General features: G+C 44.1%; 1 protein-coding gene across 1 annotated transcript; it reads left to right on the forward strand.

Moving 5' to 3' along the window:
• The first annotated feature begins 1,075 nt into the window (after positions 1–1,075).
• LOC117645164 (probable pectin lyase D) lies at positions 1,076–8,265 on the forward strand. Its single transcript, XM_034385147.1, has 6 exons — positions 1,076–1,250; positions 4,754–4,962; positions 5,976–6,209; positions 6,836–7,060; positions 7,424–7,537; positions 7,928–8,265. Exons 1-6 carry the CDS (start codon positions 1,130–1,132, stop codon positions 8,138–8,140), a joined length of 1,116 nt encoding a protein of 371 aa, XP_034241038.1. The 5' UTR covers positions 1,076–1,129; the 3' UTR covers positions 8,141–8,265.
• The last annotated feature ends 10,928 nt before the right edge of the window (positions 8,266–19,193 follow it).

Here is a 19,193-nt window from a genome sequence, read left to right on the forward strand (position 1 = left end):
CGATCTCATCGCGTTTTCTTGCGAGTTCGGGTGTCATGCAATCCGGCATTGTGGTGGTTCAAATTCATTCGTGCTCTAGATGTTAAACAACTAGGGGTAGGTTGGGGAAGAAAAGTACAGAGTATGAAAAGTACACCCCCACTGTGAGAAAAAAGTACGGAAAAAGTACGGAACATGTCTGGTCAATAATTTGCCTGGACCGTCCGTACTTGTCAACTACGGAACGTTCCGTACTTTTTTCCGTATTCATTTACATGGGTTCATTTGGAGCAAGTACGGAACGTTCCGTACATTTCTCCGTACCTCCGTATTATATTTTCTTGTACCATTTCCGTGCAAAAGTACGGAATTTTTTACAGTGCCCTTGTGGCCTACTGCTCCAGTCCATGACATCAATTTAACAGTGTTTACACGCTCAGATTTTCATGTTTAGTTGAAATCACTGATCGAGGGATGGCTAAATGTCAAGACATCAGCTCCACAAGGGTTGTACTTTTCTTCCCCAACCTACCCCTAGTCGGTCACCTTCGTTTATAAGCCAGCAGGTAATTTGGACCACCGCGGTTGCCTCACAGCAGCGCCTCAAACATGCCAGATCGAACTTCCTCAACACCTTCACTGCGGCGTAACCACACGTGCGGTCACTCTAAAATGACCTCCTCACTGATTTCCTTGGTCCGTAAACTTTTGACCAATTGGCAAATACTACACTCACAGCTATGAACGTAATAAACTTTATTGTGCTCGTTGAATGTTTCTTATCCATTGACCTCCAACAATATAAAGAATGATCTTTGCAACGGTAGGGTTTGACTGGCACAAATTACACAATTTGGTTATAATTGAGCATTTTATTATTTTTTTCCTACGCCTTGTCTTTATTGCATATTGCAGCAAGGACGCGTGGGTGGTTATCAAGGTGGCAACCGCCGTGAATGGCAGCAAAGCGTGAGTTAGCAGCTCTTGCGTCATTCCGTGAATTTCGTAGAAAAGCCGTGGTTGTTTTTAATGCAGTCGTGCTAGAAAGACGTGATAACCTAGAACTCAGTCCGTGGCTGGGAAAATAAAAGCAGCAGCCTTCGGTGCAGTGGGTACAGACTTTCGTACGCCGGAATCGGGAGCAGTCACCATGAGCCCTTTCCTGCTGATTGTCTGTCTCCTACCCGTCACCGTGCTCGCGGGTGGATGGAACAAAAATTGCATCAAGAAGCCTGTTGGGTTCGGCTACAGGACAACAGGAGGTCAAGGGGGTGAGTTGGAGTGCACTCTTCAGGGGGCAATATTTATGTATTTCTGTGGTTTCCAAACCTTGTGTCAGGACCTGAAAGAAGGTTAGGTTAGGTAAGGTGCTGGCACAAGCAACCCAAAGTACAAAATTTCATCCATAAACACTTTTTGAGGATTGTGCAAAAATGATCAAAACAGGTTTTTTCGTAAAATTTTGTACTTTTGATTGTTCGATGTTCATAATCCTAGTTCACGCTATAGCCGCTTCAGTTACCTACATTTTGGCGCAAACGGGGTCGAGATATCTTCATTTTTGCGGACTGAGGGACGCCCGCCAGTTCGATTTTTGACGAAAATTTGATTGGGCGCTGCTCCGCTCCCTGACGTCCGATCGACGCCATTCTAGGCTAAAAATGCTTCTTTTTGTAAGGTCTTGACACACAAAAAGTTTGAACAACGTTCCAGAACGCGTGTGGACGCAATCACACAAGTCACTTTTTGGCCATTTTCAGTGTATTGCCCCCTTAAGTCCCATTACACTGAGATTCCAAACGCTATGAGTATAGCACGTATGGTGCTAAGCACACTCTACCAAAAATGTCCTGTAAATGCCGTTAATTTATTACCAGTTTTCACTGTAGGCCAATTCACAGCGTTTACTGTGATCTGCTCACGGGATTCACTGTGATCTTGTTCGCGGTGTTCACTGTGATCTGGTCCCCAGTAAACACTGTGAGTTTGACGCCGCTGAGCACCGAAGAACTGCAAATCAGGCTCCAATTCACGGCGTTTACTGTGGCCAGATCACAGTGAACACTGTAACCGAGATCACAGTGAACGCCGTGAACTAGTTCACAGCAAAGGCCGTGAATTGAATAACAGCAAACATTCACTGTGAGAAAAAAGTACGGAACATGTCTGGTCAATAATTTGCCTGGACCGTCCGTACTTGCCAACTACGGAACGTTCCGTACCTTTTTTCCGTACCCATTTACATGGGGTCATATGGAGCTAGTACGGAACGTTCCGTACTTTTCTCCGTACCTCCGTACTATATTTTTCTGTACCATTTCCGTACAAAAGTACGGAATTTTTTACAGTGTTGGTAATAAATTAACGGCGTTGACAGGACATGTTTTGTAGAGTGCAGCTGAGATATCGCACCATACGTGCAATGCCGTAGCCATATTGCACCTTACGTGCAATACGTCCCTAAAATGCCCTGGTATGCTAATGCATGGCAATGGGGAGGCATTGCACTTCATGTGCAATGCTTTATTGCACCAATTGACGCTATACTCATAGCGTTTGGATTCTCAGTGTAGTGAAGATTTTGATCACCAAATTGGGGGGGGGGGGCACGCCCATATCTACGGTTAGTCTAGGAAAGCAGTCCGCCGAAGGCAGGCAAGCGCCGCAGGCCAAGGTAGGTGTATAGGCCAGGCATGAATGGTCGAAACTGGCGCAGCACCGCGAAGCCTGTTACGACAAGACACGGTCTGGCGTACACCTACCTTGTTAAGAACCGTAGTCTTTTAGGCACGAAGTAGCCTTATAGTATACCCAGGGTTCAGCGGGCGGGATATTCAATTCCCGTGGTCCTTTATGCATTTTGGAAATTTTCTATAGGATTTTAATGAGATTTTGCAGACTAGTAGAACTTTGAACGCTGATTCTGATGTTGAAATGTGGTTAGAAAGTTAACGACCAATTTTGAGAAATTTGCTGTCAAAATTGACGTTTTTATGGCAAAACTCGACTTGTCAAAGAGACAAGAAAGGGAGTAGGGGGAGCCGAGCCGGGGCGGACCAATAGCCGAGCTTATTTTTAGTTCTGTACAGCTTACTTCAAAAGCTGAAAAAGCACGTTCGCAACGAAAAATCTCTTTGACTGCAGCTAAAGAAGATGCAACAATAGAATTGATGTCGTTTTGAATACAGTTTTTCGGGTAGAACTATCGAATAAAACTTCTTGATCGGAGTGTTTTTGGACATGCGCAGTAGGTTTGCAACCTGTTTAACGGTTTAACAAACTGTAGCATTTGAAATCTGTATTCATTTTGCTCTCTTTCTTTTTTTTTGTTTGCTGTTTATCAAAATTCATATAAAACAAATTTTCAATTGATACCTTATAACTTTCTTAAAAAATATGTACAAAAAAATTAGCATAACAAAAGTTCTTTTTTTTTTTTGAGACATAATGTTTCGCAAATATTACTTTTTTGGCCCGTCCCGTTCATTTTTGGTAAAAAGGGCATGTAGGGGTATTTTTGGAATCGGGGCGACGAGAAAAATACAATGGTGCCAGTTTCGAGCGAATCGGAGAAGTTCGCAACCGGGTTCAAGTCCCAGGGGGATATTTTTTGAACATTCTTTTTATTCGAGTTTTTGCATTGTTTCTGACGTTTTTAAGGGTGCTGATGACGAAAACGGCATTAATTTTAACCCCAGACTCAGGTTTAAATCCCGTCAGGGTCAAATATAGGCGAATTTCGTACGTTTCTTAATGTCCGGGACGGGCCAAAGTTGCCGATGTATATCGCTACTTTTCCTGTTATTTCAGTAAATAAAACAATTTTGTTTTTGTTGAATTCAGTTAACACCATGACAACTTAACTCCACCTCGCGACTTTCAGGGCTCATGTTCTTCGAACAAGACTCACCCGCGTTCCGAAACCATTCCTCCCGAGTTTATAAAAGTTTGTCAAACCAACCGTCCTGGTGTTGATACGTTGTGAGTGAGAACTATTACACAGAATTGAAGAAAACATGACCAGAGAACCATAGCCTTTATGAAACAATTCAACGTCAGCAACAATGGAGGGGCAGTTTTAATGCGCGACTGCTGGTGTTTTCAGCTTCGTGATTTTTGTAAGGGCGCAGACGCCGAGAAACTAGTTGCCAACCCGTGAAAATGAATTTACTGCCTTCTTTCTGCTAAGAACATTTTAATAATGATGGACTTTAAAGATGTTCCATTGTCAGAACACTGCGGAATACATTAGCATTGGAATTTTTTGAATTTACCAGCATTTTGGTTTCTATTTATTGTCAAGTTTAAATTTTGACGGGTGGCACATCGACCGAATTGGTACCACTGCCATTGGTAGTCCCCTGAGCCACAACTTCACAACACCACTTCTTTTCTTTCTCCACACTCTTACACAACAATCAAATTGACTTCATGACTCCGAGGATTTCTTGAAATCGTATTTTTTTCTGTCTAAAGTAGTGCAGGGCAACAGAAGCTAACAAAACATACCAATTTTACTGCATGCAACTTTCCCCCGGGAGTTCTTTTCATTTTGGTAATCATTTTCTGACATCTTGAAGATAAAAAATCTCTGTGTAAGTTGATCTTCAAACTGTCTATGCAGCGTGAGGAAGGCCATAATTAAAACCATACTTTAATTTATATAAATATTAAGGTGCGTTTTTCAGTTGGCGTCAAGGAGCGGTCCCCACCGTACTTAGTCGACACTTTGATTAGTGGTCTGTGAGGTCAACCAGACCATCTTTTGCTGCAGGCAGGACCGTAACTCCCAAGAACATCCAGGAGCTCAAGAACTACTTGGGAAGCAAGGAAAAACTGATCATCGTCCTGGACAGAACTTATGACTTCACCAACTCCGAGGGCTGGGCGACTAGTTCCGGGTGCGTCATATTGAAGTGTGGCGGTGGATACCAGGAGTCGTTGGCCCACGCCGGTACCTGCAATGGCAGGCCACTAACCAAGGCAAGTCTACAACTATCGGATTAGTGATTCCGCGCACACTGCAAATCGACGCATCCTTATAGAACGATTCTAACTGTCAGTGCAGATCCAAGACAACCCTAACTGTCTGCGCAGATTGTAAGACGTAAAAAGCTGTTTCTTATAAAATTCTGTGACGCCGACATGCTGCTTCAAATTTCTCGCCATTGGACTTGTTATAAAGTAGAAACCTTGCATATAATCGTGGAAGCTGTATTTCAGTGATATCATGATTCACTGCTTTGGACTGAAGACAGCTAATGAGCAGTTTTAGCCTCCACTGCAACCTTGGAGCAGTTGGGATTGTCTTGGATCAGCACTGACAGTAGGATTTTATATTAGGAGGCGTCGAAATGCGAACCGAAAAATCTTGCCTTCTAAACGGCGATGCACAAAAGTATCGCCAAAGAATGGCATCGCCAAAATCTGGCATTAAACTAAGAACTTTGTCCCATTGATTTTTTCAAGGTTTATTGCCAAATCGTGGCAATACTCCAAAGTATCGCCAAATTTTGGTGAAACCTTTGTGTGTCGCCGTTTTAAAGGCAAGACTTTTACGGCAATACTCAAGTTTATCGCATATAAAACTTTTTTGAAAGTTCTTCCCCCGAGGTTCTGCTGCTAAAGGCGACTACATTATTTTAAAGCGCCGTTTCTTCTAGTATTGCTGATAAATGGTTCCAATCTTACGCCGACTTTCCGAGCAAAGAGTTACTTATCGAGGGACCTTATCGTTTCCGTTGCTATTCGTATCAAATGTTCAAACTTGGTGTAACTCGCTCGTGGTTGATATCAGATTCTTTCTAAAACGATCAGATAACATCCTTATATTGCAAACGGTAGGGTGTGATCGTTTGGCCAGGGCCCTTGAGTTGTACATCCTCACGTGTTACGAAACACAACCTTCAAACGGATTGATATATACAATGTTTGAGTGATGTTAAATTCTGCAACCCACTGTGTGTTCACCCTTCTGCCTCTATTTATCCCTGCAGGTCAAGTACGCGAAGGCCGGCACCACAGAGATCATCGTGGGCTCCAACAAGTCCATCTTGGGCAAGAACGGCAAAGGCGTCATCAAGGGCAAAGGACTTCGCATCAAGAACGCTCAGAACGTCATCATTCGGGACATCAGCATCACAGACATAAACCCGAAAGTCGTCTGGGCAGGCGACGCGCTGGCCTTCGACAACGTGAAGAACGTGTGGGTGCACGGCGTCACCTTCGCGGTAAGGAGACACTTAGGCTAAGGTGCCCAGTTTACTGAAGATTTGAGCATATGAGGGCCGTGTGAAGTAGACCATCGGTGATTTCGCTCCTATTTGGCATAAATGGTGCCTGCTCATGGGTGAACACCACCGCAAAATTTCAGCCATCTCAGGCAATTATTGGAGGAACTGTGAACAATTAAAGTTTTGGGCAATTTTACCACTGAGCTTCGGTGGTTTTGGGTCCAGAAATTTTTTTTTCTCATTTATCTCCTTTTGATCAGCATCTCTTGAAACGCCCTTTTAACATGGTGCCACAAAACATGTTTTCGAGGACAAGGTCGTCTTTTCCCCTTAGTTTTGTTCTTATCGCAGCTCGACTTGATTTGACTTTGTGGCGTACAAAACAGAAGCCCCACCCAGTTTTAGACCCAAAGGCTGGGTGGATTCTAACCAAAGCCACAGACCTAACCAAGTTGGACCGCAGAGCTTACTCAAGTCCGAATTCGGTTCAGTCGCGGACCATCATCGACGCTCAAACGAGATATCCTCAGTGCTTGGCCTAGCGGCATGCCATGAATGTCCGAAATATCTTGAATTTACAGTTAGCAATCATAAGTTGTGTTGTGTTTTTTCCTTTTTTTCAGCGAATTGGCCGTCAGCATCTCGTGACCTATCAGCAGCAGAACACGGGCATCACCGTGTCCTCTTGCTTCTTCGACGGCACCTCCAAGAACTCGGCGTTCTGCAACGGTGCCCAGTACTGGATCTGGCTGTTCTGGGGCACGCGCGACGAGATCACTCTCATCAACAACCACGTGTTCAAGACGGCGGGGAGGACCCCGCATGCGGGCGGATGGAGCAAAGCCCTGGTCGGTACAGCCATGAAGTGACAACCAAAATTTTGGGTGTTGAGGCACACTTCAATTAACCACCAGACCGTAAAAGGGTGATACTAAAATGTGTGACCGTAGAAAGGTGATACTTTTATGAGTCAGTGAAAAGGGGTGATCTTACCTCAAGGGAATCAAGAGGCAGTCCAGCGCTTTGTGGGTGACCCATTGGAGTGTATCACCCTTTTTCACGGATTCATTTGTGTGCGACCTTTTTTCGGTGACTTTTTGTAGCGGAAATTGGTCAGATGTCCCAATCTTTGATTTTCTGAGACGCTCAGTGAGCGTTTGAGGGTGAGCGTTTATCAAAAACATTTAGACTGTATCTGGTTTTTTATACAGTCCTACGTGCACATGATTGGAAACTACATGGATTTGAACCCTCACACTGGAATCGAGCCGAGATCAGGATCGAACATTCTCGCCGAAGGCAACGTCTTTAAGCAGTACACCAACGTACGTATAATGCAGTTTGCATGTCATCTTCACTAAAAACCTGAGTGCGCTGTGCATCTAGGTGCATTTGCAAGTACACATCTCTAGATGCACACTTGCCAGACATGCATCTGTAGACGTGTACTAAGCAAGTATGCATTCGTGGGTGTGCTCTCATCGCCAGAGAAATTGGCGGCAAGTGCACACCTGCAAATGCATTCTCGTGCACACTTGAAAAGTGTACATCCGTACGTGTGTGCAAAGTGTGTGCAGTAGTGCACGTGCAAGTATGCCCATGTAGTGCATACCGAATACACACTTCAGATAGTAGATTTGCTTGGGGCCTGCAGCTCGCGGCTGCCATTTTGGCCAAAAAACGTGTCTCAACAAGACCTCTCTGACGTCCTCCAGGTTATTAACCCTCAAGCCAAGGGTGGCCACCTCGCCTTGGTTAATAACGCCAAGCAAGCCGCCACCTGCAAGAAGTACTTCGGGCAGAACTGCAAGGTGAACTCTCTGCAGGGTTCCAAGTCTACAACGTGGTTCGACGAGAGTGTCCTTCAGGCGTTCAGCAAGCTAGACAGGAATGCTATTAACGGTGCACGCGCTGCCTCCTGCCTGTAGTGCCGGGCCACGGTCATCGGCTGCAACAGTGTAGTGGCCGGCGCGGGGAATGTCGAGTCGTTTATACCCTGGAGTGCTTAACGCGCACCTTTGAGAAAATAAAATTGATTGATGCAGAATTTATAGCTCAACTTCCTTTATTGCCACAATTTCTCTGTTGGCTAAATGGCTAAATGTCCTTCCATCAAACTCAAAGAAGGCTGCAAAGTATTTGCGTCATGTAGAAAATGAAAGCTTTGTAGAATTGCTTCGTGCAGTGCTCCTTTGTGGCACGACGTGGATAGCATTTGGAGTTGTTTGAAGTTTACACATAATTTGTAAGGTAGGATTACGAAGAGTGTTTATGGACAAACAAACACTTGTAAATTTATGATTCCTACTCGTCAAAATAGTTTTACAAACAATTCGTACCAACAATGTTTGTAACGCGCTGTTTAGTTTGGGCGTAGCCTAGTGCCTGAGCGATGCGACCTGGCACATTCTAATGCAAGCGTTTGTGCACACTGCAAATACAAGTGAAGGACAGGTCGACACTTTAAGGCGTAGACCAGTTTGTCCTACGTTTGCAAGTGTCGACCAGTTGTGTCCGACGCTTTGAAGTGTCGACCACACTGCGTCCGACGCCTGCATGTGTAGGACACAGTTTGTTCTACGGCAAATTACACTGAGTTTCCTATTGTGGCCCCGCACTTCAACGGTCGCACATGCTGTGGTCGACACTTCAAAGCGTCGGGCACAACTGGTCGACACTTGTAAACGTAGGACAAACTGGTCTACGCCTTAAAGTGTCGACCTGGTGGTGTGAAGTTATGTACAAATTTCTTCATAACTTAGATACAATTCTGAAAAAACTTACGCACAATTAAGAAATATTGTCCGTAATTTATGTACAAATTTGTACAAAACTTCCGTATGCACAAAAACGGCCAAAGCTATGGACAATAAAAGTACATAAACATTTAATGAGTGTAACTGTATTGCAAACTGCTGGCAGATCCTTCTACCTGGGACAACTTCGTGATAAGTTCCGGAATACACAGAAGCAAGTATCTGCCACTTCTTGCACTCAATTTACAAAATACAGTTGTCAGTGCCAGACCCCTTGACATTTGCGCTTTGACTGCACCTGTTGCCACCTAGTGCCACGGCACGTGCCAAGGGGGCCACCACACCCGCGATCCTGTGTAACAAGCTAGGGCCCGCCCTTCCGTCGAACCGAGTTGCCAGCACCGCTTCGCTGTGCCGGCAACTCGGTTCGACAGGGGGCCGGCCCAGCTTGGCCTGCCGGCGGCCTTTTCTCGGGCCTTCGGCCCTCGCATCAGACCCAACTTGCCCAGTCGAAGGCCCGGGCCTTCGGCCCGCTCGCATCACACGCACCGTGAGCGGAAGCAAAGTTATCGATGTACCATCGTGACTTAGGCCCGCCCTTCTATTCACAATATGCAATAGTCCTTACACGTTTTACTCCAACTGTCCTTAGAATATGCCCATTTCATTTGTCTCTTCGCCCTCATTCCGAAAATACCCATATTTGCCATGCTACTGCAACTCCTTGCAATAGAGGCACAGCAGGAGCGCAAAACGAGTCCGTCGCACTTTTTCCCACACTGTAAAAAATGTTCGGAATTTTACCATACAGTGGTCTAGGAAAATTCCTATACATGTATAGGAATTACTCAAATTCCGATACATGTATAGGAATATTCCGATTTGTATAGGTTTTTTGCTATTCGGGCTGAAAATGTATAGGAATATTCCTGTACATGTATCGGAATTTGAGCAATTCCTATGCATGTATAGGAATTTTGCAGCCCTGTATAGGAATATGGCCAACTGAGAAAAAGGAATTTGCTATCAACCTCATGAACAGCGATTCTTATTATTGTATTTTGTCTTAACACTCGTAATCAGTGCGATTATTTGCTAAAAACGTACACAATTCACAAAAGCTGCTTGTTTGCCCACTTTCCGGATTATCTGCTAGATGGCGCTAGTGTCGTTTCGACGGACTTACTTCTCGGTGCACGCTGCGGCTAGGAATTTGGTTAGGTCAGGGGGCTCGCGACCCATCACGTTGTAAGAAAGTTGGGTACCTTTCAACTCTTACATCATTTTTTACTGAGGTGATAGTACTTTCACCTTGGGTGTCCTTTGGTAAAGTCGAACTTTGCCAATTTGGAAGACCGTGATGAAGGATCAGTAGTGATCCATGCTCGACGATCTATTACGGCGGAAAGTTCGGCCGTTGTATTAAATATCTGACAGTTCATCCGGTTCAGCCGTCTAATTTAGATATTGTGGTGGAGATCCCATACATGCATTGCAGTTACGCCATTCCGATGTATAGGAAAATCCCTATACAACGGATGGGAGAACACCTATACACGTAATAGGTATAATCCCGTACTGATGTATAGGAAAATTACCATACGAGTGCATGGTAAAATTCCTATACGTGTATATGTAAATAGCTTCATATACATGTATAGGAATTTGACTAAAAAAAGTTTTTACAGTGCATAACTCATGAAGGCGGGCTCCTGGACCCCCCTTCCGACCCCTCGTTGAAGAGGTCTTGCCAAGACCTATCCAAAACTTAAGTAAAAATTTTCAGTCGGTCGACCCCCTTTTTTCAAGATCCTGATGTGACTAATAGACGAAGTCGGGCTCCTGGACCCCCTTTCCGACCCCTCGTTGAAAAGGTCTTGCTGAGACCAATCGAAATCTGCAATAAATTTTTTTAGTCGGTGGACCCCCTTTTTTGAAGATCCTGATCTGGCCAACTTGTAAAAGCGGCCGATGGGGTCGGGACCAGGTCCATTCATCTTGTCTCGTCGCCCCGATTCCAAAAATACCCCTATGTGCCCTGCTAGCACCAATAATGGCGGAAATCTCCCTCCCGCTCATGTAAACTATGATGCACCTGCAGCAGCCCTTGTGCGACCCGGACGGGATTTGCACCACCGGATTATTTGTTTGGACGGTACTCCTGAAGTACCCTCCAAATCTGGTTACTCTAGGTCAACTCCTTCCTTGTACACAGACGCCAACAACAACACCAACAACACACAGACACAAAGGCAAATGCATAGGCCCTCCCCCTATTTTTGGAATAGAAGGGCGGGCCAAAAATCATAATATGAGCTTCAAAAATCTTCTTATGTATTCTACGACATAAACTTTTCATTGGAAATAAGGTAAGCGTCTCAAGAAATCGGTATGGACCAGCAAAAAGACCCGCTTCCGTTGAAAAGCAAAGTAAAAAATTCCAATGCTAATGCATTGCACGGTGTTCCGGTTGTGGAAATCAATTTGAAGTCTGTCATCTAAACGTTAATTACGTTAATTTATTCTTCTTACCCTTCTCAATTTCAAATCTATTAACGAAATATTTCTTCCGACTATTACATCTTAAAGACCGTTTTGTAATCTATAGAAAATGTACTTCAGATGAAAATCCTCAAATGAAACTGGGCTTTTGTCGAGCGCTCTTTGACAGCTGAGACTTCCTTGAACGATCCACGCTTTGGCACCTTTGGCCCAAGACGATCAAATACTGACTGAAAAGAAAAAAAATAATTTAAAAATGCTACTTTTAAGTAAAAATAAAATACAAGATTTTACAAAACTCACTTTGGACACTGTCTCTTCTTCATCCTCTTTCACTTCTCCTTCTTCTTCCTTGTCTAGAATAGGCGAACTGCGAGGCACTTTAAACAAGGTGCGAAATCGCCCAAAAGTGAAGCTTCTTTAACATTCTCTTCTCGGACTGTCCAACATAAATCCCTACATAGTTCGTACTATGCCTTCTTGTTCAGTTCTATCATAGAAACTGGATCCTCCAGGCTTCGAGGCCGCTCCTGAAATAAATAAAAAAACTCATGTTGATAAAAATCACTAAGCAGTGAAATCAATACAAAAATCTCATTCAACGAACGTTAATGAAAGCAGATGATACTCGTCTGGTGCTGTCGTGCACTGAAAAAACAAATGCGGAGAATTCCGCATTTGAAATGCGATTTAAGTAAGTGACCGCATGAAGTGATGCGGTCACCTGAATAGCCAGGATTTTGATGCAATTTCACCGCAGGAGTCATGCGGTGTAAAATTTAACCGCATTTCCTGTTGCGGTTTCCATTTTGACCGCATGAACTGATGCGGCGTCCTACATTTCATAACAGCCAAACAGCTAGCGGCTGCTACCAACTTTCCGTCTCATACTGGACAACCAGAAAAGGATGGCATGTACTGTGCCTTCTCATTTACTTCTGATGCTTATCATTGACTAACCAACACATACCTTTGACGTTAATTTTTGTAACGCTGCGATGAGTAAATATCCTGTGTTTGAAACAGCAAGCCACGGAATAATAATTTTGTCTGTATAAAATGTTGATAGACACTGGATATTGTTCCAAATGCAGTATCAAACTATTGTTATTCATCACTTTAAATTATTTTTAGCCTCAAACTTCTTGGTGATAGCATAACTAGTTTCCATGAGCCAGGCTATGCTGTATGCTGGTAAGGTTAAACCCGCCGGCTGCTTGACTGAAGAATTGTCTGTGCTGCTGTATTTGAACAAGTCAACGCACACGACGCACTACAGCATTTCTTTGATTGAGGTTATTTCATAATTTCAGGGTCTGAGTCATTCCAAACCATTGTAAGAACGTTTTTAAAGGAATAATCTTTCAAATCATACTGACACTGTCACACACAATCAACAACAAAATAAATAAGAGAAACAAAAACAAAGGAGCGCCAACATAAGAAAATATATATATAACATCATATGAGTCAGAAAGTAAACTATGAAGTTGTTCTTTTGTGTGAGTCGTTCATCAAATTTTAAGCTTTAATAAACATACCATTCCCTTAAAAATCCCTAATATACATCCAAAGTTGGCTTTACTTTAACGTTAACACGTTCTCAAGATCCTAGGTTGGCCCTACCATCTTCTTGTTGTTGGGTTTGTTTTGTTGTTCACTATGAAAGTGTGTGTCTTGAACTTTCTTTGTGTGAAAAAAAAAACGAATTTTCAATAGTTGTGGATGTTTCAAAGCATAAAATTATGAATATTACTAAAATACAGTTGTACTGTAGTGCTTCACATGTGTTGACATGCTTCTATGTTGCAGTATTGAAAATATTTCTGCCAAAGCAACCCGGTCACTTAATCTCAACCTAGCCCTGGGCTGGACAGCATTGGATACCTCAGTGCTGTTCTCACCGAAATTGCCGAGGACTTGAAAGATAAAGATAATTTTGAATTGTGTTTTCAAATTGTGTGACAATTCATCGCTAACAATATGCAGTTTCAATCATTGGTTTTTATTTTAAAAAACTACTGCTTTTTAATGAGGCTGATCACTGTTAACTTTACGCTCATCTCAGCGTTACAAACATCTACATGACAGAATGACAGGTATGTACTGGTTTCCCAAATAATATTGTTTAAGAAGTAAATGAGATGGCCAAGTAAACGTAACCGCTTTGAGGATGGACTGGGAAGGGAAGTTGCCACTGCTGTAGATATCGTGGGATCTTCAAATCCACCTCAACTAATGCGGTCAAAACTGAGACCGCATCAATTTGGCACACTCCGCATGAGTAAATGAAGTCAATCTTCTCCGCATCAGTTAGTGCGGTCAAATTGATAGAAAATTACACCGCACCAGATTGTGCGGAATTCTCCGCATTTGTTTTCTCAGTGTGTGTGCTTGTTTTGACAGTATGCTCTCATATTTGTGATTGTACCTAAAACTGCTCTGTTGGTCCTTGCCGCGCGGGGTCGGGCCGAGAAGGGGGTGCCATTGTTTACGCCCGGTGCCGCTGGCGCTGTACCCGGGGGAGGAGTTGTCGATGTTTCGCGCACATTATTGACCGTGCATCAAGCACTCACTGTCCCGCCCCAACAGCCGGCCCTGGACTCCCGAGTAAAAGCTAGCTGACACCTTTGAGTGTCTTGTATTGTAGTATGTATTGAATATTGAAGTAGTAAAGGTATCATCTGCTAAAAAGTCGACGCATCAGTTGATCGGGTTGCCTATGCTAGATTCTGCGAGCGGGCCGTGGGATCGGTGCTGCTAGGGGCAGAGAGGCTACGCCCCTGCGACGCGGTTTAGTAGCAGCACCGATCCACCGCACAGTGGGCGAGAAGACCGGTGGAGGCGGCCAAAACTCTAGACGCGTTTTGAGCTCCGGAGTCGCTAAATGGGACTCGAACCGATCGTGCGACCCCACCAATGGATTGCACGTTCCAAAAGCAATCCATTGGTGGGGTCACACGTTCGGTTCGAGTCCCCCACCGGTCTTCTGGCCCACTGTGCACCGGCGCGCCTGCGGAATCGAGCATAGGCAACTTGATCGACTGTTCCGCGATAAGTGTGGAAATACAAAATGTACCTGCACTTGAGGGTACTGCCCTCTCGCTCGAGCAGGTGCACACGTTAAGTGTGACGACTGACGATCCTGTTTGGACGATAAATCATTGTAAGGCCCGAGAGGCGGGTAGAGGGGAGGGTACTCAGAAAACAAGCAGCGATGAACAAACCTGCTGTAGTGGCGGCGGCGATGACGAAGACATGGCCAAATCCCGCCCGGCGAATCGGAGTACGAATGCAGCCTGCCGCTCGTCATCCGAGTTGCATGGGGTTCACGTCGCCGTCGGATGTAGCCAGATCGCCATCCTGGTGGCAGAGGGGACGGGCAGGCACTGGCAATGGAACGGCGAGGACACAACCCAGACCGTCAGCGTGGTCGAGTGAGGATGGTGCTGTGCTGGCAGCGGTTCCAGATCCGGGGTGCCGCTTATAAATAGGTTCACACAAAAGGTACAATCGTACTTTGTGTATTTTAACGTAAATGTACTTGACTGTTCCTGAGTGCTAGCTGTACTTTGTCAAAGAAAAAGAGGTTGAAAATGGGTGACATTGCTATCAAAAGATGTGCATCGCAATCCGAATTAGCATAAGTGACCAACTCACTCACTATTTCAGGCAATTATCTACTTTACTCATGACCCTCGTAAAGAGCTTGTTTTTAATTTGAAACACATCATATTTTATGAATCTTTCAATCCAATTGAACTGCAAATCCAAGTGTAGGACAGGTCGACACTTTTAAACGTAGACCAGTTTGTCCTACGCTTGCAAGTGTCGACCAGGTGTGTCCGACGCTTTGAAGTGTCGACCACACAGTGTCCGACACCTGCAAGTGTCGACCACAGAATGTCCGACGGCTGAAGTGTGGGGTCACAATAGGAAACTCAGTGTAATTTGCCGTAGGACAAACAGTGTCCTACACATGCAAGCGTCGGACACAGAGTGGTCGACACTTCAAAGCGTTTGACACATCTGGGCGACACTTGCAAGCGTAGGACAAACTGCTCTACGCTTTAAAGTGTCGACCTGTCCTACACTTCGATTTGCAGTGTGTACTTGAGTAAAATATATCTTTTCTTTTTGGCATGAGCCTAATATTGAATTAATTTTTCCTTCTTTAGGATGATTATCACTATTGTTATATCTGATTTCTTTCATCTTCAGGTCCACAACAGCAAGTGTCCAGTGATTATTATTAACAATTACTGGAACTAGCAATAACTCATAACCAAACAATTCAACCTGAAATGAAATCATTATTAAGTGAAGGCAAATGAACATAAACATAAAGTGGCAGCACATTAACATTACAGTGCTTACAGATTTGGTCCAGCTGGCCACCGCAGTGTAACCACCTCGAGACAATACAGGATAAAAATGGGTAGTGAATGCATACACATGAGGACTCTCTTCCATAATTAGATGGAAATAAAAGTCTATAACCTGTGAAAGAAAAATTATTGACAAAACAGTTAGGTGAAGATAGTGTCAATACAGACCATCAGGAAACTTTGACTGGCTCTGAAGTAAATCCGATCCAAGGTGGAAGCGCTGAGAACTCATCTAGCAACCAAGATGATTCAAAGCATGGAAATGATGATAATAAATCTGAGACTGATAGTTCTGATTCAGAGAAATCATATCATGAATCCGATGCTGAATCCAATGACGGTAAGTCTGCTACATCAACCACCCCTGTTAATGAGTAGTGCCTTTGTTGGAATTGAGATAGCTATGTTGGAAGTGTAAGACAATATTATTATTTTTATTATTTTTTTTTTTTAATTCTAATCTAGATGCAACAATGCCTGCTGATGAGCTTGATCGAAAAGTAGGTAATTTCGTGAAAGATATGACTGAGGAAACATCTTCAAGTGGCAGCACTTCTTCCGATAGTGAGGATGAAGATTGAGGATGAGGTAGCAAAGCTCTCAGCTGCTAAAGACGGTCTGGAGAGTGAACTCCACAAACTTAAGGGAGAGCTTGCTGACAGCCAGAGACATCTGACTCTTGCCAACAATGCACTACAAACCTTACTGTCTTCTAAGTACACACTTACAAATGCATGCTTGCAAGTACACACTTACAAACGCATGCAGAATGAAATGTTAAGGTTCATAAAATCTTCGTTCTGGACACTTCAAAATTGCCTCTCTTCCATAAACTAATTGCTTTTCATTCAGACTTCCAGATGAGCGATACCTCACGTTTCGGGGTAGTTTTGGAGTCTCTGATTCGCCGAAAGTGAGAAATATCCAATTAAGTTTTTCTGATTATTGGGGTCCTGGGTGGTACTAGAGTGATGGCAATGGTATTTAAAGTAAAGACCTTGTACTATCTTCCTAAAAACATGAGCCATAAGGTATTCCCATACGTTTTAGTGGGTGTTTTGATCACGGAAATTACGTTGTCACGGAAGTTACAAAGTGTGAAAATCAGCTTTAACGGCTGACTCGGGCTTGCTGTGGCTTACAAGTCGTTCCAGGGTCAAATGATACTCTAAGCCCGACATTTCAGCGGAAAATTTTTTCACCTAGTGCTGCTGCAACATTGGGTAAAGGGTGCCACGGAAGTTACAGGTAATTGTTGATACACGCCATTTTATAATGCTCTAGCCCGCTTTGAGACCGTGTACAGCATCTTAGATTTCCGCGACCCATGCAATTATATCCCAGGGACTCCACTTTGATAGCTTGTGTCATGGAAAGTTAAAAGTTTGGCTTGGGGAGAAGTCCGGAGCTGCCTTTTCGAAATTTGTGTAGTGAAATTCAATATACGGAGGACATTTTTCGTTGCAGCATAAGTACCTTCGAAAGAAGTCTGGCGTATTGGTCTTCGGTTGAAATTAGCTCGAGACATGCCAAGCTTCGAATCCCCATCGACAGTTGGCAGCATTTTCGAACCACACCGCCACACTGGGGGCGGAAAGTTCGAGTATGTTCTCTTTGGACAATCACGGAAGTTACATTTGGGGTATTCCAAACGCTACGTAGACCAATCCAACGAACGTGAACTTTTCCAAATGTGTGCGTTTAGTGGGCAATGGCCCTCCCTAACATCAGAAACAAACCCCCATGTCGATATCTGCGCTCGTTTGGGCACAAGAGTCAGAAGAAACGAAACTACCCCGAAACGTGAGAATCGCTCAGATATCTGCAGCTATGGACATGAGAAGCTAAGGGGGTACAGCAGAAGTAAAATGTTTCCCATGTAGGTGTTTAAACGGTTGTGTGCCTTACGTAGCAGAATGGATAGCCACTCATCCAACTTACTATCAGAGCACTGCACACTCCCAGTGGGAATCAAGCATACCATTTTGTTCATGTTTCGGAAATTTAATACTTGTTTTTGTGTTTAATTTTTAGGGGTTCCGACGGAGGACCCCTATTGTTTTTGACGGCTCAGATTTTTTTTTTTTCGGTATCTTCTGATTGGAAAATGGATCCCGCCAAATTACACTGCAAATCCAAGTGTAGGACAGGTCGACACTTTAAAACGTAGACCAGTTTGTCCTACGCTTGCAAGTGTCGATCAGTTGTGTCCGACGCTTTGAAGTGTCGACCCGAGGGGTCCACCACTCAGAGAATCATGTGTACATCGTGTCCGGGAATCATCCGGAAATCGTCCGGGAATCATGGGAATCTCAGTAATCTTTCGGGAATCATGGGAATCGCGGGAATCACTTCCGAATCACGTGAATCTCGCGGGAATCGCAGGAATCATCCGAAAATCATAGGAATCGCACAGAAATCTCTTCGGAATCATGAGGAATCTCTTGCAAATCATGGACATCTTGGAAATTATAGGAATAGGAATCAAGAAAGTGTCGTTAAAATCGTGTGAAAAACCGCCCACATTGCGAGAAAAAACTACAGGGAATCCTGTTAATATTTTCACAGCGTCGCTCTGTACTTAAGACCACAGTGATCTCCGTCTTTTAAAAGACGGAGCTCACTGTTGTTTTTAGTGTTAATCTCTCTGTTGTCCGAGCGGCCAATGCCACATCGGGACGGTATGGACAAAGCGTCATAGGTCACCGTTGGGTCTCCGAGGACGTCGACGGGCACCTCACAGGGTACCCGATGACGATGCGAGCATTTTAGACCTAGGTTCCGACCATTCGTTGGATCTTGAAAAGAGGGGGTTGATCAAGATTTTTTTTTATTCTTGATTCGAGTAGATCTTGATGAAACCTTTTCAACGAATGGTCGGAACCTAGGTCTAAAATGCTCGCATCGTCATCGGGTACCCTGTGAGGTGCCCGTCGACGTCCTCGGAGACCCAACGGTGACCTATGAGGCTTTGTCCATGCCGTCCCGATGTGGCATTATGGCCGCTCGGACAACAGAGAGATTAACACTAAAAACAACAGTGAGCTCCGTCTTTTAAAAGACGGAGATCACTGTGGTCTTAGGTACAGAGCGACGCTGTGAAAATATTAACAGGATTCCCTGTAGTTTTTTCTCGCAATGTGGGCGGTTTTTCACACGATTTTAACGACACTTTCTTGATTCCTATTCCTATAATATCCAAGATGTCCATGATTTGCAAGAGATTCCTCATGATTCCGAAGAGATTTCTATGCGATTCCTATGATTTTCGGATGATTCCTGCGATTCCCGCGAGATTCCCGTGATTCGGAAGTGATTCCCGCGATTCCCCTGAT

This window comes from Thrips palmi, unplaced genomic scaffold, assembly GCF_012932325.1.
Source record: "Thrips palmi isolate BJ-2018 unplaced genomic scaffold, TpBJ-2018v1 HiC_scaffold_18, whole genome shotgun sequence".
Taxonomy (NCBI): Eukaryota; Metazoa; Arthropoda; class Insecta; order Thysanoptera; family Thripidae; genus Thrips; species Thrips palmi.

Coding starts and splice junctions, on each gene's coding strand:
- LOC117645164 (XM_034385147.1), top strand. CDS start 1,130: ATGAGCCCTTTCCTGCTGATTGTCTGTCTCCTACCCGTCACCGTGCTC. Junction 6,210..6,835: donor TGCACGGCGTCACCTTCGCG/GTAAGGAGACAC, acceptor CCTTTTTTTCAG/CGAATTGGCCGTCAGCATCT. Junction 7,061..7,423: donor GCGGATGGAGCAAAGCCCTG/GTCGGTACAGCC, acceptor TTTTTTATACAG/TCCTACGTGCACATGATTGG.